Source organism: Aegilops tauschii, chromosome 2 (genome assembly GCF_002575655.3).
Source record: "Aegilops tauschii subsp. strangulata cultivar AL8/78 chromosome 2, Aet v6.0, whole genome shotgun sequence".
In the NCBI taxonomy this organism is placed as follows: Eukaryota; Viridiplantae; Streptophyta; class Magnoliopsida; order Poales; family Poaceae; genus Aegilops; species Aegilops tauschii.
This window is the reverse complement of record NC_053036.3, coordinates 62948169-62967376: the sequence shown is the minus strand read 5'-3', so window position 1 is coordinate 62967376 and position 19208 is coordinate 62948169. Positions and strand designations below refer to the sequence as shown.

General features: G+C 48.7%; 1 protein-coding gene, 1 non-coding gene and 1 pseudogene across 2 annotated transcripts; 1 reads left to right on the top strand and 2 right to left on the bottom strand.

Annotated features, from left to right (window-relative positions):
- The first annotated feature begins 1121 nt into the window (after window positions 1-1121).
- On the top strand, window positions 1122-2740 carry LOC141040737 (putative F-box/LRR-repeat protein At3g44090). The gene is made up of 2 exons (XM_073506854.1): window positions 1122-1625; window positions 1718-2740. Exons 1-2 carry the CDS (start codon window positions 1122-1124, stop codon window positions 2738-2740), a joined length of 1527 nt encoding a protein of 508 aa, XP_073362955.1.
- A 3704-nt stretch (window positions 2741-6444) lies between these two features.
- LOC120975188 (U1 spliceosomal RNA) lies at window positions 6445-6604 on the bottom strand. The gene has a single exon (XR_005771015.2). It is a non-coding gene; the product is annotated as a U1 spliceosomal RNA (small nuclear RNA).
- Window positions 6605-10383: 3779 nt separating this feature from the next.
- On the bottom strand, window positions 10384-10532 carry LOC120975192 (U1 spliceosomal RNA; annotated as a pseudogene).
- Window positions 10533-19208: the final 8676 nt, after the last annotated feature.

Sequence of the window (19208 nt, the reverse complement as noted above, 5' to 3'; positions counted from 1 at the left end):
CCTAGTGGCCGACACGTGGCACGTCTATGCCGACGGCCTAGACCTGCCCCAGGAGTGCCCAGTATCTGACACGTGGCGTGCCTATGCCGACGGCCTAGCCGTCGGCATAATTTCAAACTAAGCCGACGGCTGGGCCGTCGGCATAGACGCGCCCATGCTGAACGGCGTCTCGCCACGTGGCGAGAAGCCATTGGGCAGCACTTGACGGCGGCCGCCGTTAGGCGATGACGTTGCCGACGGCCAGGGCCGTCGGCATAGATGTACGGCCACCGTCGGCATAGGGTCTATGCCGACGGCTTTTCTATGCCGACGGTCATCCTGGCTACGCCGACGGATATGTTGCCGACGGCCCTATGCCGACGGGTGCCGTCGGCATAGGCCTGACCCGCCGTCGGCATAGGGTGCGATTCCGGTAGTGCCAGCCCGCACACTACTTCGCCTACAGTTTCTTTTAACACAGTTGCGTATGGGGTACAACATGTATAGTTGCACATGAGGCGACTGGGTGTGGGTCGCACTTTAGAAACAAAATACCGCTATCTAGAAAAGCTAAAACGCAATAGAAAAAAAATTAACGCAGAAAATTAGAAATGGTGTAGATGTGCAACTGCCCCCTCCCTCCCCCAGCGAAAAAACACCATCAAGTTGTCGTCGCGTTGAAGACATGCAGACTATTTTTCTGCGGACCGGTAGGATACCGTGTTGGTTGACGGAATGTGTGCGCAGTGTGCAGATAGGTCGGTCCGGACTGATGCAGGTGTTTTGAGGGTCCGTGTTGAAGATACCCTAACATACATTTAAATATAACAAATAAATTTCTTTTCTTAAGAAAAGTATAACAAAGTAAATATAAACATTTACCCGTAAATATAAACAGACACTATAAACTACTCTGCGTGTATATAAACAAACAATATAAACAACATCGCAAAAAAAAATATAAACAGGCAGTACTGTAGCATGCATGCACAAACCGACTGCACCTAAAAATTCTGGATTCTGCACGCAAATGAAGGTCGGGTCGCGGCGTATCCACACCAAAGCCCTAACGTACTCGACCGGCGCTATAGCTATAGATCCATAAATATCGTATACTCCAAGCCACAACGTTCGCATCCACAATGGCTGCCGCAGACCGTCTCTCTACCCGCCCAGACGACGTGCTGGTGCGCATCTTGTCCTTGGCGCCGAAGAACGAGGCCGCGGCCACCGCCCTCCTTTCGCGCCGGTGGCGATCGCTGTGGCGCCGGACGAGCGCCGTCAACCTTGACAGCAGGCCTTACGCAGAAGCAGAGCGAGGACTATGCTCCTTCTACCCTTCGAGGCTCCAGTCCTTCTTCCGTGACGCCCACGCCATCCTCGCCGCGCTCCAAGGCGAGGTCCTCAAGAGGCTCACGCTCTTCCTGGACAAAGAAGCCTACTACATCAGCAAGAGCCGGCGTAGGAAGGGGGACGATGCCGAACCCAACAGCAGGGTCACCAAACTCCTCGCCGACCCTGTTGTGGCGCGGCTGGAAGAGCTCACCATCGGCTGCGGGCAGGGCCATGAAAGAGAGCACCGTTACTTCCCGCCGCTGGCCTCCCTGCCTGCGCCGCCAAGCTCCGGGTGCTGGAGCTCACGCGCTGCAACCTCGAGCCGCCATCCCCGGGCCAGGCTTTCCCGTGCCTGACGGTTCTGACGCTGCGTAACTGCTTTTTCTTGGATGGGTATCTCCAGGACATGGTCGACGCCGCGCCGGCGCTCACCAGCCTGACGCTGGTGAACGTCAGTCAAAGGGCGGTGAAGCTGCCGGGTTCTAACCAGAGATTCTACGAGCCGGACTACTTCATGCTGCCACTCCGCCTCCGATGCCTGACATTCAACGCCTTGGTGCTCGTGACCTATGTCGACAAGAAGGCGATCAAGGCGTCCGCCGCTGGTGGCAGCGGAATCGAGCTCGACATGCCCAGCCTCCGTTTCTTCCGGTTCAAGGGATACCCCGTCAAGCTCTCGCTCACATCGCCAGCGCCGGGGCTCGCGCGAGTCGATTTCGATGTGGATCACCGCCATCAGGGTGGCTGCGAGATCTTGAATTACGAGCCGCTGTCCCGCATGACGGCAAGCTTCTCCAGCACGAGAGCCCTCAAGGTGCGCCTCAAGTGCATCGAGGACATCGTCGCCGACGAGGATGAGGACGCGGGAATCATCCTGCCAACATTCCCGAACCTGAAGCTCCTCGAACTAGACGGAGAGTACCAGTACATGGACAGCAACACGGCGGTGGCAACGGCGAGGATTCTCCGCTCCTGCCCGGTGATGTCCGAGCTCCGGCTCAGGTTGGCCATGCGGTACTACAACTACTGGTACGACCGCAAGCACGAGGACCCGGTCGGGGGTCCCTTCAGCGAGTCCATGGACCGGTTCGAGAGGCTCGCATCCATGTCGTCGGCCGTGGACCTCGGCGGGGTCTCGGAGCTCCCGGACGCCCTGACCAACGACTGCGCGTTCCGCTGCTTGCAGACGAGCCTCCGGAAGGTGACGCTGCAGTTCAAGGCCAAGGAGGTTAACTGCTTCCCGGCGCAGCTCGCCAAATTCCTAGTGGAGAACGCCATGGTGCTCGAGGAGATGCACGTCAACGACGGGAGCCAGTTCTGGCTGGACCACCTCTGTCACAAGGAGATGGAGAGACGAGTCTTTCCGGCTGAAGAACCTGCCGGACGCGGCCGCCGGGTTTCGAGTGTGCCAGCTGCAGCTGGATAACCCAGGGGGAGGTTCTAATCAGGGGCGTGGCGGGCAAGGCAGGGGAAGAGTCTAATGGAGAACAATGTGATGGCTCCTATTAGGATGGTGCGTTCTTGAATTGTACATAATGATTACCGACCATCGTAGCTGTTTTTTCATGACAAGCTAGCACATGGCATCAACGATCAGGCTGCACTAAAACTGACAGACAAGTTAGGTAAAAAGAACTAAAACTGTAATTCTCAAAAATACAATTGCTTGGACACTGTATTTCATGTTTGTCAACGCTGTAAAAAAGCGCTTAGAGCATCTCCAACAGCCGCGCCAAACTAGCGCCGCGCCGCAAAATTGCCCGTTTTAACGCGCGCGCAACCAGTATAGTTGCTCCAACGGGCGCGCAAAAACAGCGCGCGCGGCATATGTAGTTCAGCGCGCGGGCCGAAACTCAATCGCGCGCCGCTTATTTATTGTACCCGCTCCCGCGCGCTCGCTCGCAACTACCACCCCCCATCCAGCCACGCCGCCGCCGCCGCCCGCGTCACCCGGCGACCGTTCCGGCGCTTCCCCAGCCTATCCCCGCCCCGCGGCGGCATCTCCCCCCCCCCCCCCCCTCTAGTCCCGCCGCTCCTCGCGCGCGTCCGTCCTCCGACGAACAGCGCCCGAGCGCTCGCTGCCGCTCGGCGCCCGCAAGGTGTTCGACAAAACGCCTACAAGGTATGTATTGCTCAAACTTCATGAATTTGGTGCATGTTGATTGTAGTTTTTATAGCATAGTATTGAACATTGTAGATGAGTTCGTCGTATGATTCTTCCGAAGAAGAATTTGATATGGAAGAGGAGGAGGATCTTGCAATGATCCTAGCTATGCATATCAATAAAAAACCGAAGCACGGTGGTTCGGTTATGGGTCGGCAGAAAATTTGGAGAGATAGGATCGATGCCCATAACAGATTGATGAGGCACTACTTCGTGGAGAATCCCACATGCCCGGAATCGTATTTTCGTCGCCGGTTTAGGATGAGCACCGACTTGTTCAGGCGCATTGCTGAGAAACTAGTGAGCCATGACCGGTTTTTTCAGCAAAGGAGGAATGCCGCCGGAGAGCTCGGGCATAGCACCTTTCAGAAGGTGACAGCCGCTTTGCGTATGTTGGCATACGGTATTCCGTCTGATCTAGTTGATGATCACTTGGCTATGGGTGAGAGCCAAGCCATCATGTGTGTCAAGCGCTTCGCAGTCGGAATTGTGCAAGTGTTTGGCGAGGAGTATTTGAGATCTCCCAATGCTGAAGACGCCGCAAGGCTATTGGCGATGAACAAAGCTCGCGGCTTTCCTGGCATGCTTGGCTCAATAGATTGCATGTATTGAAGTTGGAAGAATTGTCCAAAGGCATGGCATGGGCAATTCCACGGCCAAAAAAAGGGTTCCACTATAATCCTTGAAGCGGTGGCCGATCAAGAGACTTGGATTTGGCATGCATTCTTTGGAACGCCTGGATCTTTGAATGACATCAATGTTGTCAACCGGTCACCACTGATGAATAACATTGCAAATGGTGAGTTGCGACCGGTGCAGTTTGTAGCAAATGGCCGTACATACAACTATGGCTATTATCTAGCGGATGGCATCTATCCAAAGTGGCAAACCTTCGTGAAGCCGTTGAAAAAGCCGGAAGGTAAGAAAAATCTTGATTTCCACAATGCTCAGGCGGCGGCTAGAAAAGATGTGGAGAGAGCTTTTGGGATTTTGCAAGCCCAATTTGCTATTGTGAGAGGACTGGCTAGATTTTGGGATCAAAAAATGCTTTGGTACATCATGCACGCTTGTGTGATCATGCACAACATGATCATCGAGAATGAGCGTGGCCAAGATTTAGACTACTCACAGTATGAGCTCTTGGGACATCCCGTGCGAGTGTGACGGAGGGCTGAAAGGGTGGCCCGTTTTGTTGCCTCCTATCATGCCATTCGGCGTCCCGCAGCGCACAATAATCTTCAGAAGGATCTCATTGAGGAGTGGTGGGCATGGCATGGACGACAAAGAGCATGATTTCTGCGTTCGACATTGTATTTTTCATGAACTATTTGTTGTGTTTATTGCACTATTTGTTATACTGAACGATAAACTATTTGTTTGGGTTGTAATAACGAAATTGAACTATTTATTGTTGATCTATTTTGTTAGTTTGATCATTTTTGCTTCTAATTGAAATGTATATGTTGTTTGTGCCAGTCGCGCGCGCTGCTGGAGCGGCGCGCGCGCTGCATTTTAGCGCGGTTGTTGGAGTCAGCGGTGGCGGCCGCGCAAAACCAGACGAACGGCGCGCGGCAAACTAGTTTTTAGCGCGCGGCGCGAAGCGCGGCTGTTGGAGATGCTCTTACGGTCCAGTATAACAGACATGCATCATCCATGATGTTAGAAACCAAAATCCTGAACTGAGTGGAAAGTTCAGACTGAAAAGATCAACAAGTACAGAGAAAGCACTACGATTTGGACAAGAAAGACTACTGCTACATTACGTAGATCTTGTAACATTAGCACTGTAAAAAATCTTAGGTTTCACTATAAAAACTACTACTGCAATCTACATACAAGTAACTCCAGAAAAGAAATACCGTAAGACAAGTACTACCTCAACGTCTTATATTTAGTTACAGAAAGAGTACATTTCAAGATGGTGGAAAGTATTCAAAAACACTCTTATATTATAGGACGGAGGGAGTATACGAACAATTATATTGCATAAATTATAATTTTTAGTGCTATTACAATATGTGGGTGAATCAAGGAAACGAAGCATACAGCATTGGTAAGCGGCTGCATGTAGGAAGTCAAGAAAGAACCATTTCTGAATGTAATTAAAACTCAGCCAGTAACAGTTGAAAAATTACAAAACATAGATTGGGCTTGTTAAAGTAACTAGCTAACTGTTGCTGCAGGGCACATTCTCATTTCTAAGCTGCCGCGATCAGAGTCCGGTACAAGGTAATCGTATCATTCATGCCAAACAAAAAGCAAAGAACTGGATTTCATGGAAAAGTACCTAAAGAAAATAAACAATACACTTGTAACAGGATCAGTTGTCTGCTACGCAGCCACGATTGCAGTGGGGCAAACAATACTAGAAGGCAGTCACTACGATGTGACGCAGAGCTACGATCTTTGTGACTGCAAGATAAAAGATGGCGTGAACAGTTGTGTTTACTTTGCAAGTTATAACAGAGTATTTCGCGGATGTTCCTATATCTCTACTGGCGAAGGAGGAGCACAGCTGAACTCTGTTTGTACTGATGATCCCTTTTTCATGTTCCAGTGAAAAAGGCCCAACTGCACAGGGAGATTATTTACATAATCTATCTTGGAAGGCAACACTTTGATGCAATAATTCACATGTTAGTTATGGGCTTATGGCGCTGTCTCCCATTGAATCTTACATGTACTGGTGATATTGTAGTTTATCATTTTGTCAGCTATAAACTTAACTGCAATACATCAAGAATAAATGGTAAGCAAGGACATCTAAACTGCATGCAGATAATCAAGCATGCAGTGTCAACATTTCAAGGGAGCACATTAGACTACCATTCAAATACTAAAGTTGAGAATAATTCAAATCAAAGGTAAAAAAATATTACCAAAAGGATAGTGTAGCCCACAACTCTTCAAATTTTATATTTTAAAAATCTAAAATAATTCAAATTCAAAATTTTGATTAAACTTGGCAGGGGCCGCGCGAACGCGTACCCCCTCTACCATAAATTATGACATCCACTCTCCCACTTGGGGAGATGGTAAGCCAGCGCATCCACTAAGTGCAATGTAAACCACTAGCTTAGGCCACGACTCTTCTTGATCAGCCGTCGACCCCGTCCAGGTAAGTATCTTCCAAGGTTGCACCCCGCCTTGCTTATATAGCTCGCTCTCCCGCTCCAACCTTCTCAACAAGCGATGTGGTACTAAACAAACAAGGGTAGTGATATGTGTTTAATGTGCTGCTCCCTGTGGGCTTCGTGGACGAAGTCCACAGAGCGTGGGCTCGCGTGTAATCACGAGGCTGCCATGTCTGGGCCAGAACGTGGGCCATGGGCAGGACCATAATGCGGTACATAGGCCTTCAGGCAAGCAAGCACAAGCTCACGCCTAGAAAAAAAACAAGTTTGCTCCCTAAAAAAACAAGTTTGTCTCAAAAAAAAAAGTAGCAAGCATACTCGCCTGGCCATCTGACCACTAAGCATACGAGGAAGCCCTAATTTACTGGTAGGAGTACTCACTAATATTTGCTTTGCCCTGACATCGAAACCATCTCGTTGTTGCAGAATCTGTAATGCAAGTGAAGAACCACCTCATTATGCCAGTGGCCATCTCGTTGTTGTAGTAGTAAGGATGCTACTCGCTTAAGCCCCTCCTTTAGTTTTATCATCTAGCCCATGGTTAATCTTGTACTTAGCTTAACCAGCCATGACACACGGTGAGGAGTTTGATATCTGTTGACTGAATCTGGGAATAATAATAAAAAATTGAACCACTAACTCAGGCTATTCGATCACAGCGTCTCAAGCCTACAGTGTACGGCGAGATGCATCATTTTGTGTAGTTTGATAAAGCATGTTGTAGGACGCAGATTTCTTTTTTTTTTCTTTTGCGAGAAGAAGAACGTAGATTGCAATCAGTCAGCTGAAATTGTTGGTCGGGTACTTCAGCACAACATTGTTTCTTATTGACTTCGCTACTAAGGAGGATGGTGAAACTAGCTACCCTCTACACCGTCAATGCTATGCTGTAAACAGAGGTTGAATGGCGCCCCTTGATAAGATCTAATCATATTTCCTGCTGAACTGCAAGGGTCATCATCTTCATGATCATTGTTGTGTCTACTAAACCGTACTGCCATAGAGAATAGTGGCAAAACAGCGGGAGCGACGGTTCGGCACCCGGGCTCAGATGCGCCCGAGGATGAATAGTAAATTCATAAAAATTAGAAAATAATTTCTAAAAATCCTGAATTTTTTTTTGTGCAAGATGTTCCTATGCTTGAGGCCCATGGAAAATTTGGTGAAGTTTGGACAATTGAGGAGATCGTGGCAAAAAAGATAAATTTCGGGTGTCTAAGAAACTTTTAACAATAACACTGTTCACATCCGATCTTATCTTATTTGCCACGAGCTCCTCGAATGTCTAAACACCCTAAAAAAATTGCACGAACATCACTCAATTGAGCATCTTGCACAATAAAAAAATCAGATTTTTTTTCGCTTCTATTTATTTATTTTACTGTCCATCGGGTGCATATGAGGCCCGGCTTATTATCGAATTATCGCAAAACTGTCGAGTTTACTTTGCCAATCAGAACCGAGTATTAGACGGCATGGCGTGCTCCGCCGCGCCCGGCTATAGCCATGTTTTTTATATATGTCTATGTGTCTTCTAGGCAAATCGTATTCTCCGACCAAGGCGGAAAATAATAGCCTAATCGTCCATGTGAAGCGTCCATAGGTCAGCCTGTCTGGCAATTTTTGAAGTTAGGCACATGCCTAGGGTTTCTTTCGCGTTTGTACCGCATTTGCTGGTTCTCTATCAAGTTTATCTTTTCTTTGCGATTTCTAGACTTTTCCCTTTTCTAAATACATAAATATTTTTAATGTGTGGACTTCTATAAAACAAATATTTTTTTAAACAAGAAAAAACTTTCTAAATGCACGACCATCTTTCGAACACATGAATATTTTTAATTACACGAACATTTTTACACTGCTGAACATTTTTTAACATGTTGCTATTTTTAATAAATAAATAAATATTTTTTAAACACAAAAAAATTCGCCTAAATGTACAAACTTGCCTCTCGGAACACATGGACAATTTTTTTAACTATGCATATTTAAGAAAATTAGATAAACAATCTTTTGAGTATATACTTTATATTTCATTTATTACTCACACAAAAAGCATTTTTCAGAATACAAATAAAACAAGATAAAAAAGGGAAGTAACCATGCGCGGATGTGGCCATATGGGCCTGACACATTCTGTGTGCCGTGTACTAATTCGATGCTATTCTCTGCTTAACGCGGAGAATAGGAGCACTCGTGTATCCAGGAGGTCTTCCTATTCACTGTCGATGAATTGCACTAAAACATGCACGTTGGCCACATCATCAGCGACACAGGCCCACTTCTCAGCCGCTTCAAATCAGTTATTAAACACGATATAGATGCAGACGCTCATACATACATACATACATACATACATACATACATACGTACATACATACATACATACACTCGTCTATATAAACACACACATATACTTTATCCCTATGAGCACCTTTAAAAGATTGAACAGCCGCTGCAAATTTGCAGATGGTCTAAGTGTTGACCTAGGTAGCCATGCTTAAGCTTGTAGGAGATGCGATATATGTGTACAATACTTTCTAACATGCCCCTTCAATCACAACATCATTGAATTAGCACAGGGCACACAGAGATTGCTCTTGGGGTCTTTCAATTTTTGTTATGATACACACTTGGTAAAAGAGAAGTGCATATTTTAACCCCAACTCTCGCCCCAGTTTAATGTACAACCCTCAACTATGATACCGTTTAAGATTCAACCCCAAACTCTTAAAACTGACCAGGATTGAACCCTCCCTCCCAATTACCCATTGACCATGCAGTCAGCAAGCCATGTTAGCAAAAAATCCAAAATTTCCAGGAAAAAATCATACAACTATAAATTAAATATCTAGTTTGAAAAAACAAATTAATAAATAAATAAATAATATTATATAAATTTTAATGAAAATAAAAAATCTTTAAAATCAGAAAATAAATTGCTGCATAAATTATAATTTTTAGTGCTATTACAATATGTGGGTGAATCAAGGAAACAAAGCATACAACATTGGTGCTGCTGCATGTAGCAAGTCAAGAAAGAACCATTTCTGAATGTACGTAAAACTCAGCCAATAACAGTTGAAATTTTTACAAAACATAGATTGGGCTTGTTAAAGTAACTAGTTAACTGTTGCTGCAGGGTACATGCTCATTTCTGAGCTGCTGCGATCATAGTCCGTCACAAAGTAATCACTTCATTCATTCATCCCAAACAAAAAACAAAGAACTGGATTTCATGGAAAAGTACCTGAAGAAAATGAACGATGCACTTGTAACAGGATCAGTTGTCAGCAAGATAAAAGATGGCGTGAACAGTTGTGTTTACTTTGCAAGTTATAAACAGAGTATTCCACGGACGTGTCTATATCTCTACAGGCGAAGGAGGGGCGCAGGTTGTACTAATGTTTTCCTTTTTCAGGTTCCAATAAAAAGGGATAATCTATCTTGGAAGGCAGCACTTTGATGAAATAATTCACATGTTAGTTCTGGCGTTGTCTCCTATTGAATCTTACATGTACTGATGATATTGTAGTTTATCATTTTGTCAGCTATAAACTTAACTGAAATACATCAAGAATAAATGGTAAGCAAGTAAATCTGAACAGCATGTTGATAATCAAGCGTGCAGTGCTCAACATTTCAAGGGAGCTAAGACTAACATTCAAATTTTCAAATTAAGAATAACCAAAGGTAAAATATATATTAACAAATGACAATGTAGACCTTGACTCTTCATTTTAAATTTTAAAATAATATAAATTCAAAATTTAAACGCGTACTCCCTCTATCATAAATTATGACATCCACTCTCCCACTTGGGGAGATGGTAATCCAACGCATACACCAAGTACAATGTGGACCACTAACCTAGGCCACAGCTCTTCATGATCAGGCGTCGACCCCGTCCTCGTAAGTATGTTCAAAGGATGCACCCCGCCTTGCTTATATAGCTGGCTCTCCCGCTCCAACCTTCTCAGCAAGCGATGTGGTACTAAACAACGTGGTAATCTGTGTTTAATGTGCTGCTCTCTGTGGGCTTGGTGGACGAAGTCTGCAGAGCGTGGGCTCCCGTGTTAACACCGTTCGGGCCAAAACATGGGCCGTAAGCAGCCCTAGAATGCGATACAGATGCCTTCAGGCAAGCTATGACGGGCCCGGCTATACTTCACATATGCTGCGAGTTGTACGATCACCTCGCCTACAGCTACGGGAGGCCCAGCAACTTCTACCACGTGAGACCTGTGTTGTATACCAATACCAATACGGGAAAAGAAGCGGCAAACGGTTCTCAGAAAAATAAAGCGACAAACGAAAATGTTCAGCGTAACACGTGCCTGCATTCTCTCTCAGTTTTCTTTTTTGACCTTTTGTTTGCGTTTGTAATTCCCTATTCTTTTCGGTAAATAAAGGAAAATGTTTATGCGTAATTTTTGTTAGCTTAATTTTTGAAAAATGTCGATAGCTTTAAAAAAATGTGTGTGACATTTAAAAATTGTGCACGTGTTTCAAACAAATGTACGACGTACTTCAAAAATGTTTATACAATGCAAAAAAATGTCCCGTAAGTCAAAGATAATGTTATGTACCATTCAAAACAATGTTATAATTTGTATTTATGAAATGTTCAAAAAATGCATTTGAAAAAAAAATCACGTATTTAAACAGAGAATAGGAGCACAAGTGTATCCAAGAGGTCCTCCTGTTCACGGGTGATGGATTGCCCCTAAAATATCCACATTGGCACTCCTAAAAAATTCACGTTGGCCGCTGCGTCAGCGACACAAGCCCACTTATCAGCCACTGCAAACCTTTTCTTTTAAACACAGTACAGACTCAAGATGGTAATGGGGCCCCAAAACCCGCGTCCTCGCGGGTTTTTACCCTATTAGGGACGGAGATGGGCGTCTTTTTAACCCCGCGGGGCCGTTGTTGGGTAAAATATAAAACCCGACAGGTTTCACGGGTTCAAACCTGTTTCAACAATACCCGAACCAGAAACCCGCCATCCCCGTCAAAATACTACAATAAGCGTATTTGAGGAGTATAATCTCGAGAGTGATGATGATCACGGACATCCATCTTACTCATTCTCTTCTTTGCAAGCTCCAGTCCTTATGCCACTCTTCAATGAACGTGTTGCTCGAAAATGACCAACATCTTTTAGGATAAAATTTGAGCTAGACCGTTGCCTGGAAGATGAGCTAGTTCCATTGTCTACAGATAAATTCAGTGTGTTAGATTGGTGGAAAGTTGCTGGAATATGCTACCCAACTTTGAGGCTGCTAGCACGTGATATTTTTGCAACTCCGGTCACCACGGTTGCCTTGGAATCAGCATTTAGCACAAGTGGTAGAATTCTAGTTCTAAGTGGTAGAGCTCCAGTCCTTATGTTTGCTTAAATATGCTGATTTCCCCGTGGATTTAGAAAACCCGATGGGTTTAGGGGACGGGGCAAAATCTAGCCTCGCGCACGGTGACGGGGACGGGGACAGGCTTGCGATTTTCTCGTGGGGATGGGTTTGGGAAGGTGAAACCCAGGTTGTGCATGATGAACTGCTGCAAACATTGCGGCTGGAATGATCGGTGTTCACCTTTTCAAATGAACAAACCAGGAAATTAAACAAATAAAGAGAAAATCATACAATAAATCATGGCATGCCACCCTGGTTGAAGAATGTCATTGCTTCGCAAGTCCACGATTGGGGGAACGACATCGATTTCAACACGAGTTAAATACGACAAACCTCCAACCCTTCAGCAGAAAACAAAAGTACAAGTTGCATGGTCCGGCTAGTCTTGCCATTTTACAATATATGATGATTCAAAATCACAGCCCTCAGGGGGTACTTCTCTCCTGTAGGTGTCATCAAGGTGATTCAAAATCTCAGCCCTCAAAGAAGAGCCGACATCAAGGTGCCAAACCTTCGGGTGACTGGTGACTTTTTGGGGCAACCGCATCGTCATCCTCAATCTCGATGGCACCAACACCAAAACAATGGGTCAAACATTGGCCACATGTTGCCTGCATCTGAAGCACAATACACGCATAAAGTCAACAACAGTTTGAACCTGTGATCACTTGTTCAAGCTGCAAACTAAAGAGTAAATAGAAAGAACAGGATGGCTTGTCAGCCTTCATGGGAGCGGTTTTAGGTTTGAGAAAAAAGCCATACATATGTTGATTATACTCGTTTGGTTTATCTACCTTAGATGCTCTTCATGACGTCGAGGCCAATGCAGGGTACATGGTATCGTCAAGGTCTGGAAAAAGAATGAAGCAAATCATGTACTCGATTCCTACACTAGCAAGATGGCATGAGATTGAAGAGAGAGAGAGAGAGAGAGAGAGAGAGAGAGAGAGAGTACCGAAGACAACACTAGTCCTCGCCGTAGTTGGTACCCTCATGACCCATTTCACCGGGTTGGTTCTTGCCACAGCTCCGAGCCGCACAACAGAGGAGATGAGTAGGGAGCTCGGGGATTAACAACAACACTAGGAGCTACGCCGGCGACCCCGTGCGGCTAGGGAATGGAAAAGAAAGGAATAAAATATGCTCATTCGCAAGTTAGAATCAGATGATAGACTTAGTGAAAACCTATTATTCCTATCGATTACATGTCAGTGGAAGGGACATATAAGGTACATGTTTATCTTATAGATGCCAATCACACTTAAATCGGTCCTGATATCACTGTTGGCAGATTAGAATTAGATGGTTGAACATCCAACAATGAAGAGTTTATCAAAGCGCTTAGTTGTGCAAAAACAAATGAACAAAACTATAACAGGGCATTGTTCAACTGACTAAGCAAAACCACAATAAGAGATTATTGCATAGTTTAACAAAATAGAAGACTGTTTATTTGCTACAACCACTATCACAAAAGAATGTATGGCCAGATGACCACCCAAAGCCTACCAAAGAAATTAACATGGCTTGAAGGCCAGGATCACAGCATAGCCTCGGCACGACGGCCGAGAACCACAGAGCATGGGGTATAGCATGGAGGAGACCAGGCAATTACCTTAACCGTAGTCGAAGGAGAGGTGATTGCAGCCCGGTGAACTCGCTGGCATCGCATGGACAGTTAAATATACTATAAAGGCTCAAATATTGGAAAATCAGATTGATTGATATTGAGTTTATATCAATTAGGGTATCAACTAATTTCTTATCTGACATAATAACCCATGATTTTTGTGTAATTTTTCTCATGATTTTTGGGTTGCACAATCTGTCTTTTGGAGGCAATTTCAAATATTCTTAGTGACACGATCATCTTGTCCGTAAATTACTTAGTCAAAAACATCACAAGACACCGGTCCTAATTGTTTCCAGATATTTATCTCTGTTCAACCAGCCTTCCACTGAAATTCTGAACAAGAGAAGGTGCTAAGCTCGTGATGTACTTCTTCTTTTGGAAGGAACCATAAGTTGTAATAGTAGTAGTATAATTATTTTTTCCGTGAATAATAATACTACAATGCCTGCTAGGACCACAAACTGACTCGACCTGGATTATGAACGGCAATGCAGGTCGGCGCGCGGCGTATCCGTTCCAAAACCCAAACGGACTGAATCGGCCACGTGCACATCCATAAATATGGAGCTCGTCTCCAAGACTCCAACCCGCGACGTACGTTCGCATCCACAATGGCTGCCTATAAACAAGAATTGGTTTGAGGGAAGACGCCTCTCACGGGGCGATCGGCTCATATATTTATAACAAGATTACAAGTCTTGGAGACCAAGAAAGGAACCTATACGCGTATATGTACATCCGTATGCAAACGGGAATACGCGGTGTTAGCTATACAAAGTCATACTTTAACATCCCCGCAGTTTGTGCGTCGGTCGAACGCATAAACTGTACCGAAAGTCCTCGAAGAGGTGTGACGGCAAACCCTTCATCATGATATCGGCAAACTGCTGTGAAGACGGCACATGAAGAATCCGAATCTGACCGAGAGACACCTTCTCATGAACGAAGTGGATGTCGATCTCGATGTGCTTCGTGCGGCGATGCTGGACCGGGTTACAAGCCATGTAAACAGCACTGACGTTATCACAGAAGACAACGGTCGCTGACGGAAGGGGACGATGAAGCTCAAGAAGAAGTTGGCGAAGCCAACAGCACTCGGCCACGGCATGCGCCACCGCTCGGTACTCCGCCTCGGCACTGGAGCGAGACACTATGGCCTGGCGTTTGGAGGACCAAGACACCAGGTTGTCGCCGAGATAGACACAGTACCCAGATGTTGAGCGGCGTGTGTCAGGGCAGCCGGCCCAATCCGCATCGGAGTAGGCAGTGAGCGAGGTGGCCGGCGTGGAGTGGAGCTGAAGACCGAGGTCTAGGGTGCCACGAACGTAGCGGAGGATCCGCTTGACGAGGTTGAGATGGGGCTCCCGAGGGGCGTGCATGTAGAGGCACGCCTGCTGGACGGCATGAGCAATGTCGGGACGGGTAAGCGTCAGGTACTGAAGCGCCCCGGCAAAGCTCTGGTACTCAGTAGCATCGGAGACGAGTGGTCCCTCATCGGCAGAGAGCTTGCAATGTGTGTCGATGGGCGTCACACACGGGTTGCAGTCCATCATACCGGCGCGCTGAAGAAGGTCGATGGCGTACTGGCGCTGCGAGAGAAGCATCCCCGAAGTAGAGCGGGAAACCGAGATCCCGAGGAAGTAGGACAAGTCCCCGAGATCGGTCATGGAGAACTCACGGTGGAGCTGGTCGGTGATGTGTTGGAGAAGCCCGGCGCTGGAGGCGGTGAGGATGATGTCGTCAACGTAGAGGAGCAGGTAAGCCATCTCTGTACCGCATCGAAGCACGAAGAGAGACACGTCACTCTGGGACGCCACGAACCCAAGGCGATGAGCATGATGAGCGAACCGCTGGTACCATGCGCGGGGCGCCTGCTTAAGTCCATAGAGGGACTTGTGAAGCAGGCAGACGTGCTGGGGGCGCGTAGGGTCGATGAAGCCAGGTGGCTGCTCACAATGAACCACCTCATCAAGATCACCATGAAGGAAGGCGTTCTTGACATCCAGCTGATGAACCGGCCAGGCGTGAGAGACGGCAATGTTGAGTACAACGCGGATCGTAGTCGGTTTGACAACAGGACTAAAAGTCTCGTCGTAGTCAATACCAGGCTGCTGAGAGAATCCACGTACGACCCACCTAGCCTTGTACCGAGCAAGACCGCCATCAGCGCTAAACTTGTGCTTGAAGATCCACTTGCCGGAAACAACATTAGCGCCAACCGGGCGAGGAACCAGAGACCAAGTACGGTTCTGAATGATGGCGCCGTACTCCTCGGACATGGCGGCACGCCAAAGAGGGTCCTGAAGAGCGGAGCGATAGGTTTTGGGAATGGGAGAGATGTGGGAGTGTTCGGCCGAGAGATTAAGTTTGTCAATCGGCTGGACGATGCCACGCTTGGCGCGTGTGAGCATGGGGTGGGTGTTGGTGGCGGGAGCGGTGCTGCTACGAGAGCGACGAGGAGGTGGAGGGGGTGGCGGCGGTGGTGGTGAAGGAGAAGGGGACCGGCCGGGAGACGCGGGTGGAGTCGGCACAGGTGAGGAGGGTGCGTCGTGGATGGGCGTGGGCGACGCGGAGGCAGTGCCATGCATAGCGGGCTGGGCCGATGAGGCCGGCGCCATGCTGGGCTGACCTGCCAAGGGTGTTATGACCGCGGGAGCCGGGTGCGTGGCGGCCAGGTCGAGGAGGAAGTCGAGGTCATCCGGAGAAGAATCAGTGCGATTCGTGGCGAAGGGAAAGGTGTGTTCGTCAAAGATGACGTGGCGAGAGATGATGACACGGCGGGTGGATAAGTCGAGGCATCGATAGCCGCGATGTGAGGTGGGGTAGCCGAGGAACACACACGCGGTGGAGCGCGGAGCGAGTTTGTGAGGTGCCGTGGCGGATTGATTTGGGTAGCACAAACACCCGAAGACACGAAGGTCGGAGAAGGAGGGTTTTTGTTGGTAGAGAAGGGTATATCGGATACGGAAGTGCAAAGCTTGGCTGGGGCGGCGATTTAGTAAGAAGGTGGCGACAACGAGAGCCTCGGCCCAGTAGGGAGGAGGCATGTAAGCTTGGAAGAGGAGGGTGCGAGTGATATCGTTAAGTGTGCGAAGAGCACGCTCAGCCTTGCCGTTTTGAGGAGAAGTGTACGGGCAAGACATACGTAGGTGAATGCCATGGCGGGCAAGGAACGCAACAAAGGTGGAGTTAACAAACTCAGTGCCATTGTCGGTTTGGAAGGACACGACCGGGAGATTGAATTGTGTGCGTGCGTGTGCTACAAAGTTAACGAGGATATCACATGTGTCGGATTTCCGACGGAGTGGGAAGGTCCACATAAAATGCGAAAAATCATCGACAATAACCAAGTAATATTTGAAGCCAGAGTTACTAGCAACAGGTGATGTCCACAAATCACAATGAAGCAATTGGAAGGAACGACACAAACTGTGGATGATCTAGAGAACGGTAGACGCACGTGCTTGCCAAGTTGGCATGCATGACACACTTGAGTGCTTTTATTACATGGAATAGCAAATTCTGAAGATAAATGTGACATAGAGTCACGACCCGGATGTCCTAAGCGACGATGCCAGAGCTCCGATGCGGTGGTGGTGGCGACGAGTCCAAACGGCGAGGTGGTGGGGTTGGTGTTGGCAAAGAACTCGTAGAGTGGACCGGGGCTACTGCAGCGAATAATCTCGCGCCGAGTGTGAAGATCCTTAATAGAAAAACCACACGGGTCATATTCAACAGAAATTGAATTATCAATGGTAAACTGACGAGTAGAAAGAAGATTTTTTATGATATCTGGGACAACTAGAACATTGTTAAGATGGAAAGTGTGGCTAGGTGTGCGGAGAGTAACGTGGCCGGTGGCGGTGATGGGAAGTGGATCGCCATTGCCAACGGTGACACGAAGGGAAGGAGGAGGATGGGAGGGAGTGGAGAGTATACCAGGGTCGGAGACCATGTGCGAGGTGGCGCCGGAGTCAATGACCCATGCGCCCGGTGTGGAAGGGCCGGCGGTTGGAGGGCCGGCAGTGGCGTTTAGGGCGGCGACGAGGGCGGAGCAGTCCCATGCCGGGCCGGGAGTGTAGGGCACCGCGGGTGGGGGCGGGTTAGTGCCCTAGGCCTGGCCATGCAGCGGTGCCAGTTGGGTCGTGTAGGCGACCTGACCTGGGGGCACCCAGGTAGACTGACGGGGCGGCGGCGCTGGAGAGGCAGACCGCGGAGCCGGCCCGAGGAGACCAGTGCCCCCGGCAGGAGGAACCGGCGCGGCGTGAGGGCGCCAGGCGGGCTGCATCTGCTGGGTCTGGCCGGTGTACGGATTGAAGCAAATCCACGGGCCAGGTGCCGCGGGGGGGTGAGTGGTGTTGGAGTTGGCTGCACCCCCGCCGGCGTTCTTCTTCTTCTTCGACCAGCGGCCGCCGTGGCCGCCCAAGTTGCCGTGGCCGCCCGGGTTGCCGCCGGTGGAGGACCCGGCGGTATTGCCATATAGAGCGACTTGAGACGAGAGGGAGCCACCGGGAGCAGCGTTGGCAAGCTGGTTCTCGCGTAGAAGGAGGATGGAGCGCGTCTGCAGGAAGGTGGGAGCCGGAACTTGCATCGTAACGAGGGTCGTGATGTCGGAGAAGCGCGGGTTCAGACCCCAAAGGCAGGTGAGGACCAAGGTCTGGTCAGTCACGGGCTGCCCCACGTCCGCCAGCGCGTCGGAGAGGGCCTTCAGGCGATGGCAGTAGGCGGTGATGGTGAGGTCGCCCTGGACGAGGGCCCGGAACTGTGCCTCGAGGTAGACGGCCCGGGTGAGCTGATTGTCGAGGAAGAGGTTCCGGATCAGCGCGTAGGTGTCATACGCGGTCTGATCTTCGGCCATGATGGTGTCCAGGATGTCGTCGCTGATGGAGCCGTAGAGCCACGAGCGGACGACGTAGTCCTGGCGCTGCCACTCGGCGGTGCGAGCGTCCGGCGGCGTGACGGCGGAGATGTGGTCCATGAGCTCGTACTTGCCGAGGAGGACGGTGATGAGCATGCGCCACTTGGCGTAGTTGGACTGCTGCAGGTCGAGGACGACGGGAACGTGCGTTGTCGGGTGGTAGGTGCGACATATGCCAACGGGTGGCTTATCATTGTGGGTGCCAATAAGACGTCGCCGGTGCCTGGAAACGGGATGAGGCGAAGACATGCACGCCGGCGGATCTTACCCAGGTTCGGGGCTCTCCGAGGAGATAACACCCCTAGTCCTGCTCTGCGGGGTCTCCGCATGATCACTAGATCAGGAAAAGTAGCTACAATCGCTCCTAGAGCTGTTGGGTTCAAGGGAGAAGAAGGACAAGGCTAGCTCTTGCTTCTCTCTCTATGGTGTGTGTGTTATGCTCAGAAGCCAACCCTTTGCATGGGTGTCCCGGGGGGTTTATATAGGCCTACCCCCCGGGGGTACAATTGTAATCCGGCCGGGCACTGGTCCCAGCCGTCAGTGTCTATGCTCGCCGGCTTCTCTGCCGGCTGTTGGGGCCCGCCGACTGGTGGGTCCAGCCGGCTGCCGGCCTCTTGGTCGACAGGCCGGC

Bases quoted from the DNA above. Each gene is read 5' to 3' on its own strand.
- LOC141040737 (XM_073506854.1), top strand. From the start codon at position 1,122: ATGGCTGCCGCAGACCGTCTCTCTACCCGCCCAGACGACGTGCTGGTG. The intron at 1,626-1,717 runs GCAACCTCGAGC...GGGTATCTCCAG, and splicing joins GGTGCTGGAGCTCACGCGCT to GACATGGTCGACGCCGCGCC.